At 50.2% G+C, this 9,950-nt stretch overlaps 2 protein-coding genes across 3 annotated transcripts; both read right to left on the bottom strand.

Moving 5' to 3' along the window:
* Positions 1 to 147: 147 nt before the first annotated feature.
* Positions 148 to 2,368, bottom strand: Fam89b (family with sequence similarity 89 member B). Of its 2 annotated transcripts, none has more exons than XM_028771056.1 (2): positions 1,306 to 2,368; positions 148 to 950 (listed from the first exon to the last, which is right to left on the bottom strand). In XM_028771056.1, exons 1-2 carry the CDS (start codon positions 1,774 to 1,776, stop codon positions 885 to 887), a joined length of 537 nt encoding a protein of 178 aa, XP_028626889.1. In that variant the 5' UTR covers positions 1,777 to 2,368; the 3' UTR covers positions 148 to 884. The 2 variants fall into 2 exon arrangements, with proteins under 2 accessions (XP_028626889.1, XP_028626888.1); XM_028771055.1 differs by having other exon boundaries at positions 148 to 940; positions 1,306 to 1,728.
* A 33-nt stretch (positions 2,369 to 2,401) lies between these two features.
* Znrd2 (zinc ribbon domain containing 2) lies at positions 2,402 to 3,835 on the bottom strand. The gene is made up of 4 exons (XM_028771057.1): positions 3,727 to 3,835; positions 3,494 to 3,645; positions 3,293 to 3,377; positions 2,402 to 2,795 (listed from the first exon to the last, which is right to left on the bottom strand). The coding sequence occupies exons 1-4, from the start codon at positions 3,743 to 3,745 to the stop codon at positions 2,452 to 2,454; spliced, it is 600 nt and encodes a 199-aa protein (XP_028626890.1). The 5' UTR covers positions 3,746 to 3,835; the 3' UTR covers positions 2,402 to 2,451.
* Between the last annotated feature and the right edge of the window lie 6,115 nt (positions 3,836 to 9,950).

Raw genomic sequence — 9,950 nt, 5'->3', positions numbered from 1 at the left:
CTTGCTCCACGAGGGAAGATTCACATCCCGCGCCCGCTAAGCCTTTCGCTAGGGGGTCTTGGGCGCCACCTGCCGGCAGAACGCAGACCACACTTGCCAGAAAACTACTCCCAACCCAGTCAGTATCAATTAACCAGGCAATCAGAATGCAATGCTTTAATTATTTATTTATTTATTTATTTCCCCGTCCAGGAACTGGCCACTAAACTTAAATATCCAGCATAAAGACCTTAACCTTTCTGGTCATGGATGGCTACAGAGGTGGGCTCTGGAACCCTTGTCCCAGGCAGTGAAACCCTGGGGCCACAGGTAGGGATGCCCCTGAGCCAGCAGCTGCAAGAGGCAGCAAAAGACGAAAAAGAGATGGAAGCTAGGCACTCATCCCAGTCCCAGAGATGTGAACGGGTGTGCAAGACGCTTTGGGCCCAACGGTCAGACTAAGGGCTGGCCAAGCTAGGGTGCACACGTGGGAGAAGTGGACGCCCAGTACACTGGGCAGAGGCTGCAATCTTGACCGCTTTGCCTGGTGGGTATAATGCCTTGCCCTTCTGAAGTGAGGTGAGGTGGTACCGGTAAAAGAGCAGGCACTGTCGACTAAGGACTTGCTGAAGGGCAAGTTTTGAGCCTTTTGTATGGATGCTTTCCTATTCACCTCAGCTTTTCAAAGGCTGATTTGGAAGGCATCCTGCAACCACTGGTCACGGGCATTGTGAGTCTGGGGCACGGTGAGGGGTGGTGGGTCTGGGGGCAGGCTGGCATCAGGAGGCTCATCATCATCAGACAGGCCGGCATCAGGTGGGTAGGAGCTGTCCGAGTGCAGAGAGGATGACAGGTCCTGGCACAAGCTCAGGTCTTGGCACAGATGCTTGTAGTCTTGGATCGACTCATACAGGCCCCACAGCTGGCACAGCAGGGACATATCCAGCTGTCGTAGCCCCACCTGCAGACAACTGACAGTGGGCTGGAGTTGGGGGTCCAGGCCACCCCCAGAATCCCCACCATGGGCGACAACCCTATCCAATCTTCCTGCACCTTCTTAAGTGAAAGTTCTGAGAACAGATGGTATTTGCCAACCTTTCAGCCAGTCCTTGGCCCTCATTCATACAATGGGATAACATTGTCCAGCAGAATGAAATCAGGCAAGTTTTTTAAAAATGCAACAATTGCTACACATTACTATCAGCGCTGTCCTAAAGCCCCGTGACCAGATGCTTCCTGCTGGACCTGAGATGAGGAAACGGATCCTAGACTTATCTCTGCCCTCTCTTCAGATCCACTACCCTGGCGGGGCACCCACCTACTCACCATCTCCTTGCGCAGCGCGGCTAGTGCAGAGTCGAGGTTAACCGGGCGGCGCGGGCCCGCTGCAGAGCCTGAGTTGGCGGATCCCACGGCGTGGCGAGGACCATCCGGGGCGCGGGCGGCACGACTCAGTTCGTCGTGGATGCGGCTCCGTTGGCTGTAGACACGCTCCAGCTCCCTCCACGAGCCCCCACTAGCGTTAAGAAGGCCGCTGAGGCCGCGCGGTAGCGGCGGGAGCCCAGCCAGAGCGCAGCCCGCGCCACCCGGCGCCTCAGTTGAGGGCAGCCCGTTCATAACCAAGCCAGCGCGGACCGCGATGCCGCCTGCAACCCTTCTACGTTTTCCGCGGGCTGCTGCCCAGAGGACCAGCTCTCCGTGGCCCGGCCTCCAGAGAGCCCAGCCGCCGCCCGCAGGCCGTGCTTTGTTCCGTCCCAGACTCCTCCGACTCCGCCTATGCTCCACCCCCCCCTGCATGGGCGGGGCCTCTCTTAACGCGGCGACAACCCTGGAGGGGGTGGGGGGGAACGGACACGGACGATCAAAGAACTGGATGGGAGGGGTGAGGCCGAAAGGGTCAGAAATAGTTCTTTGGAGACTCTCTTCGCTGCCTCATTCCTACACAAACGTGTTCAACACGATTCCTCTCCCTAGGGAACGATTCTAAAAGCATGGGGATGTGGGAGTCTGGGGTAATACTGTGCCTGGCTCTTAAAAGTGCATCATTGCCCTCCCCACAATTTGTCAACATCCCAGTGGCCATAAGATGATAGAATCAGGATGGTCAAAGGAAGGAAAGGAAGCCACCAAGGGGACTGAAACTTCTAATGGCACTCAGTTCCAGAAGGTGGGGGAGGAGGGTATTGGATCAGAGGCAATGATATTGGCCGAGCCTTTAAGGAGACTGAGGTCACTCCTTGGAATAAGGTGTCACTTAATCCCTCTGCCAATTACTCCTTGTCCTGAATGCAAAACCTCATCATTCAGGTAGAAAAGATCATGGGAAGGTGAGATGCCAAAAGAAAGAATTAACACCGAGTAGAGCTGGGGCTTGCATGCACACTCAGAACCAAGAAAGGAACAAACCACACGGAGGGAAAAGTGGTTTTCTAGAGGGTTTTTCTCAGGGGAACAGGGATCGGGGTAGAGGTCTCAGTGCTCCAGCTGCTTCAGGCTGCCCAGGGCCTCAGCACAAGCCCGGATAAGCCCACAAAGCTGGATACTAGTCTCCAAGGAAGTGCTAGAGCCCAGCTCAACTGACGCCCAGGTTAGCTTCTGCAGGAGGGCTGTCTGTGTGGAAGCCACCACGTCTGCATTTGGAGGTGCAGCCGGAAGAGGAGGCCCCTGGGCTGCCTTGAGCCCTGCTGCAGCTCCCTCACAGTGCTCTGGACGGGGTACTGGTGGCTGGGACGGCGGCCGAGAGCTCGAGGCAGGCTCTGTAGTAGAGGCCAGCTGGTGTTCCCGAGCTTGAGAGAGGGCTGCTTGTGCATTCAAAGCTAAAACAAGAAAAGAGTTGGAATAGTCAGGATGCTAGGTCCACCTCTCCCCTGAGTCATTTGCTCTTTACTGATCCCCCTGTGCTTCTGGTGTTTTCTGTCTAAGCCAATCCGTCTCTCGTCTTTACTCTTCTTTCTCCATGTACATGCTTGCTAAACACTGCCCCCCCCCCCACGATTTACGTTTGAGTACCAGTGGCTTAACAGTTGCCCTGGCCTCATTTATGCATCAAGTCTGTGCCTGTAAACTGGGACCTGTACTTCAGTGGTAAAGTGCTTGTCCAACATGCACAAGGACCCGGGTTGCACATCCACTCTATTCGTGGGGATGACTATTTAGCTCGGACTCTTCCCACAGTGTCAGAAACAAACGGCTGATTGTTTTTCTTGAATGAAACACCTTAATGCCACGGCACGCAGGAATTTCCACTGTCACTTCCCAGGCTCAGTTACTGGACTCACGTTCTTCTCCCTATAGGGCATACTCGGACCCTCACCCGGGTTATCTTTATCCACGTCTGAGTCGAGCTCCTGACAAGCCACGCAGTAGATTTTCCGCTGTTTATCTTGCAGGAGGATCGTCTGGGAACCAGAAAGTACATGGACATAGGTGAGCCTGAGAGACAGGGTCCACAGAAAAGAGCTGAGGAAAGGTCGTGCGGCCTAGACCGCGGCCTCAGCCTCATCACTCGCCTCACCCCGCAGTCCGCGCACGTGTCGCCCAGCATGCGGTAACCACGGAGCAGATAGTCGCCCATGAGACGAGAGATGCGATCCTGCCGCTCCCGTCGCGCCTGCAGCACCTTCGTCTCAGCTTCAGTCGGAGGCTCCCAGGTGAAATCGTCGACATCTAGAGGAAACAGGCACAAGGATATGGAGAGAACTGCCTCTCGCACCCGACGGCCACTGCCCAAACAGCCTAACCACTCACCTGCACCGTTCAAGGCCATGTTGCCTTGGTCACTGCTGGACTCACCGGAAGTGACGCAAATAAGACGCGCCCCACTACGGCTCCGCCCCCGGTATGTGATAGGCTGACGGCGGAAGTGACGTTTACATGGTCTTCCTGGCGCTTAGCTCAAAAGGGGGCGTGTCTGCTGAACATTTGACTGACTTATAGGCTCGGATGTTAGCCAGAACTAGTGGTGGGTACCGCCGACTCCCTGGTAACACTTCAGTACTCGGGTGTGGCTTTTCAGAGTCTCCATTTCTACTTGCTGCGTATAGAGTGGCCCTTTGGTCTGTGAAGTACCCGATTCCCTTGGAGTTGTCTTTCCACACTGGTGGAGCAGGCAGGATCATGACATCTGCCCAACAGTCACTGCAATAAAAAGTTCTCTGCGAGGGCGCAGAAGTCTTTTGGATTGGACTGGCTACACAGAGGATTGTGATCGTTTCCTACCTATTTGAACACCCCTATCTGTCTGCATGTTAGGTGTCATCTGTCCACCTTCTACCAATAACTAGAACTGATGTAAAGCCTGCTGTCTTAGTTAGGGCTACTATTGCTGGGATTAATACCGTGACCAAAAATAACTAGGGGAGGAAAAGGTTTATTTCCCTCACAGATCCATATAACATGTCTATCTAAAGCAGCGAGGCCAGGAACTCAAGCAGGGCAGGAACCTGGAGGCAGGAGCAGATGCAGAGGCCGTGGAGGGGTGCTGCTTACTGGCTTGCTCAGCCTGCTTTGTTACAGAACCCAAGAGCACAAGCCCAAGGTTGACACCACTTAAAAAAGACTTGACCCTCCCCCATCGATCACTCATTAGACAATGCTCTACAGGAGGGCCCACAGGATCTTAAGGGTGCATTTTCTCAATCAAGATTTCCTTCTCTCAGATGACTATAGGGCCTCCTGGTGAAAATGGCATATACTCGTGTTTTGAGCGGATTACAAATAAATTACCAGTGTTCCTCATAATCCTTTAAGGTTCTTTGCAAGAGCAACAAGTAATTAAAAGAAGGGCTGGAGAGATGGCTCAGTAGTTAAGAGCACTGAATGCTCTTCCAGAGGTTCAATTCCCAGTAACCACATGGTGGGTCACAACCATCCATAATGGGATCTGATACCCTCTTCTGATGTGTCTGAGGACAGCTACAGTGTGCTCATATGCATAAAATAGGAGGAGGAGGAGGAGGAGGAGGAGGAGGAGGAGGAGGAGGAAGAGGAAGAGGAGGAGGAGGAGGAAGAAGAGGAGGAGGAGGAAGAGGAAAGGGGGCAGAAAGCTGTCTCAGCTCTTAAGAACACTAATGGCTCTTGCAGAGGACATGGTTTCGGTGCCCAGACTCCACATGATGGCTCACAACCATGTAGAACTGCAGTTTCAGGGGATCATACACTCTGTTCTGACCTCTAAGGGCATCAGACATGCACATATACTTTACAGGTTTGTGTGCAGCAAAACATACACAAACATAAAAATAAGTATAGCTAGGCATGGTGGTGCATGTCTTTAATCCCATTGCTCAGGAGCCAGAGGCAGGTGAGTTTCTGTGAGAACAAAGAAAAATGGCACAGGGTCCTATCTGAGCCATACAGTTTCACAGTGTGACATAGAGAACTCACTCGCAGAGCCCTTCCAATGGTGTTTTACGCTACCCAGGAGTTGCATATCACTTAAGTAAATGCTCATTCTCTGAGGAGGCTGCACGGGGCTTCTGATCTTAATCCACTGTTGTTGGCTCTTCTGGGATTGTCGCCACTTCTGCCTGATCTGTCACTGTAGCAAACAGAAAACACTATCAATTATTGCACTGTGAACACAAAATATACTAAGCCGCCGGGCGGTGGTGGCTCACGCCTTTAATCCCAGCACTTGGGAGGCAGAGGCAGGCGGATCTCTGAGTTCGAGAGTTCGCGGCTAGCCTGGTCTATGGAGTAAGTTCCAGGACAGCCAGGGCTACACACAAAGAAACCCTGTCTCGGAAAAAAAAAAAAAACAAAAAAAAAAACAAAAAACAAAAAACAAAAAAATATACTAAGCCTCTGGTGCCCAGGCTACCACAAGTCCAGCTTGTGACATTTCCCAGAAGTTGATGTTGTGATGAGGAAGCCACAGTACACCTTGCATTGCCCTGCTCACTCCAGAGATATTTAAAGGCACAGTACTTCAGGTCCCATTGACAGGCAATGGTGCTAACTCACAGTACTGTGGTGGCGTGGTTTTATTTCATCACAGCTTGCCAACTCTAACGATACCACTATAGTTCTCAAGATAAATCTGTGTCACTGAACATGCCCTTCACAACTCACAGTGACAGGCCTTTCGCCCCAGAATTGACTCAACAATAGTTGATAGCCTGGGTGTTCAGTCTGTCATTGCTCTGTGGTACTGTATTGCTGAGTGCTGAAATGACTTCCTCAAATCAACTCAAAGAGATTTCTGGGGGCTGGAGAGATGGCTCAGTAGTTAAGAGTACTGGCTGCTCTTCCAGAGGTCCTGAGTTCAAGGACCTCTGGTCGTCCTTGGTTCCAGCAACCACAGGGCCGCTCATAACCATTTTGAATGGGATCTGATGCCCTCTTCTGACATGCACTGAACATGAACACAGAACACTCATACATAAACAGTGAAGCAGCCTCACCACTGCGTCTCACTGTGCCAAGGGAAAACCTCCTCTTGGCCACATCCTTTGTAATGATCTTACTGACAAATGTGTAGATTGAGCTGGAGCAATTTGGAAAATTCCAGGCTTCACACTCACCATTCCAGGACATGACACATCACACTCAGTCTCAGGAGGAATCAAACGAGTGAGTGCCTAGGAGCTTTGAGCTTAGTGCTGACCCAAACCACCAGGACACCCTTATTGGACCAACATGGGCTCTGGATTGTGAATATAACGGCTGTGCTGAGTTTCGTACTCTTCTCTCTTTGAGTGCCTCAACCATGGGGAGTCTAATAAAAATGCCCATATCACTCTCCTAGCTGACTCTCCCAGTTGAAATGTGGGGGGTGGGGTGTTTGGGTTAAAGGTGGAATATATGAGCCAGAGGAAGTTGGATGGCTACCAGTTTAAAGCTAGTGAGTTCCGGGCTAGCCTGAGCTACATAGTAAGATGCTGTTTCAAGGGAAAAAAGAAAGTAATGCATGGGTTTTATAAGAGAGCCATGGAAGCAACAACCTTGTCACCAAGAAAGGGCGGCCTCATACCTCGAGTGGTGTGCAAGGAGTGACGTCAGTGAGCTCTCCTCCCTAACCGCTTCCCCCTGGATCCTTCCTGACCAACTGGTACTAAATTGTCAGAAATTCAGTAGATTTAACCAATTTCTAGGTCTGCTGTTCATCACTAGACAGTTGATTGGTTGCTATTCTCAGAAATCTCCCAGGGAGGTGAGAAACAGCAGTTTTCCACAGAAGAGTCATCAGGTCAGCTCCAGGTCACTGTCCAGGGAAGTGATGTTGCTCTGGGTCTGAGTTCTCAGCAGTAGACTTTTCCCTTATGTGAGGAGTGAGAGGAGCGCAGAGACAGGAAGGATGGGAGTGCAAAGTGAAGTTCACTTAAGTTCATCTAACCCTGTCATCATCGTAGGCGCCACAGTAAGTGTCACAGCTGAGCTAGCATGGCAGCATGCATCTGTAGTCACAGCATTCAGGAGGCCAAGGCAGGAGGACCACTTTCAGTTCAAAGTCAGTCAGATACATTGTGAAACTCTAGCTCTGAATATAAAAAAACTGGCTGGGAATGTGACTCATTGGTAGTTGCTTCCCTATTATGTTCCAGAGCCTGGGTTAGATCTAGGCATTACCAAAGCCCATCACCAACAGAAAGTGGCAGAGATATTCAGTGTGATGTCTTTGGAGAGAGACCTTCAGGGCATAGTTGTCTCCCCACAGGTTCATGACATCACCCTTTTCTTTTCTTTTCTTTTCTTTTCTTTTCTTTTCTTTTCTTTTCTTTTCTTTTCTTCCTTTCTTTCTTTCTTTCTTTCTTTCTTTCTTTTTTGTTGGTTTGGTTTGGTTTGGTTTGGTTTAGTTTGGTTTGGTTGAGACAGGGTTTCTCTGTATAGCCCTGGCTGTCCTGGAACTCACTCTGTAGACCAGGCTGGCTTCGAACTCAGAAATCTGCCTGCCTCTGCCTCCCAAGTGCTGGGATTAAAGGCGTGCACCACCACCGCCCGGCTTCCACCATCCTTTTCTTTATACTTGATGAGCACCCAGGAATGATGGCACATGCCTTTAATCCAGCATGCAGAAAGCAGAGGCAGGGAAACTAGCCTGGTCTACATACTGCATTCCAGGACAGCCAGGTACATTGTGAGACCCTCTCCCTCAAAAAAAAAAAATTGACCTGATGAGCAATCCCCTTCTCTGTCACCCACATACCATCCCAGAACCAAGTCTTTCCTGAAAGTCCAGAAGCTTGGCAGAGCCAGAGTCAGTCCTATTGAATGGTCCAAGTACCACCCAGTTCATTGTAGCTCCTAGACCCAGATAAAAATGTAAAGAGCTAACACAGACCCAGCTCTGACTAACAGAGGGTGTTTTGTAAATATAAATTGTTGATCCCTGTTGAAAACCAAGGAAGTGCTGGGCATTGGTGGTGCACACCTTTAGCCCCAGCACTCAGGATGCAGAGGCAGGCAAATCTTTGAGTTTGAGGTCAGCCAGGTCTACAGAGTGAGTTTCAGAACAGCCAGGGCTACACAGAGAAACCCTGTCTCAAAAAACTAGAACCCGGCCCATAGTGCAGCCAGGATAATCAGTGCTGAACCTCTGTGCTGTACTTTCTCCTTGGACTCACCTGTCATGACCTCTCTCTAGCTAGTTCCTTTCAGGGCATCAGGAGCCAAGGGTTCTAGTTGTGTCTCCACCATTGGCAGGCTGTGTGATCTTAGGCAAGTGCCTTCTCTGAGCCTCAAGGAGCTAAGCAATCCCCACATTCTCCAAGCCTGGATTCTGTTCTTTTCTGTCTTGTTGACCCACTCACCTACCTTCAGGAAGTTTGTGGGGTCTCCAACCTCACTTCTCATTCTAGGAGTATGCATAACGTCAGCATCAGGCAGGCTGCAGATTGGTCCGGTTTGGTCTCTGCAGCTAACTCACTAGAGAACCAGAGTCGAATCGTTTTACTTCTCAGAGCTTTAGATTCCCTAATGGATGAGATGACATAACCTTGTAAACATTGTGAATGATAGATATTCTTATTACTCTTCATGGAGTCAATAATAAATAGCTGCATTCCTGATTATCTACCATTGCTCTGGGATCTGGAGATAAAACAGTGCCTTCCTGAGGGGGTAGTGAGACAGACAATAAACACGCGAACAGAGCAGGAAAAGGTTTCCTGGATAGGGATAGAACCACTAGCAGTGGTGCACATGCCTGGCATACAAGCCCCGCCCCGTGGAGGTAGAGATAGGAGAAACGCCATCCATCCTCAGCTACACCTGGAGTTTGAGGCCAGAGATTCTGTCTAAAAACAGGAGATAGCTGGGCAGTGTTGGCACACACCTTTAGTCCCAGCACTCAGGAGGCAGATGCAGACAGATCTCAGAGTTCAAAGACAGCCAAAACTACACAAAGAAGCCCCATCTTAAAAAATAAGAGAGGGGGGAAAACAACACTTGCTTCTCTTGCAGATGACCTAGGTTCAATTCCCAGCACCCACCCAACAACTCACATCCATCTGTAGTACCAGGAGTTCAGGAGATCCAGTGACCTCTTCTGGCCTTTAAAAGTACCAGGTATGCACAACATGCATTCATAAAATAAATATACCAAAGCATGAAGGTCTGTGTCTTTAATCGGAGCACTTGGAAGGCAGAGGCAGGTGGATCTCTGTGAGTTCAAGACCAGCCAGGACTACATAATGAGGCTCTGTCTCAAAATAAATTGTTTGTTTTGAGACATGGTTTCTGACGTAATAGCCTGGGCTTTCCTGGAACTCACTCTGTAAACCAGGCTGGCCTCAAAATCATAGAGATCCTCCTGCCTCTGCCTCCTGAGTGCTGGGATTAAAGGCATATACCACCATGCCCAGCTTTAATTTTTAAAAATAATTTTTAAATAATATAATGAAAACTTTTTTTTTTTTTTTTGGTTTTTCGAGACAGGGTTTCTCTGTATAGCCTGGGCTGTCCTGGAACTCACTCTGTAGACCAGGCTGACCTTGAACTCAGAAATCTGCCTGCCTCTGCCTCCCAAGTGC

Source organism: Grammomys surdaster, unplaced genomic scaffold (assembly GCF_004785775.1).
Source record: "Grammomys surdaster isolate TR1022 unplaced genomic scaffold, NIH_TR_1.0 205, whole genome shotgun sequence".
Taxonomy (NCBI): Eukaryota; Metazoa; Chordata; class Mammalia; order Rodentia; family Muridae; genus Grammomys; species Grammomys surdaster.
Note: the sequence above shows the minus strand (reverse complement) of the source record. Positions and strands in the feature narration are given on the sequence as shown.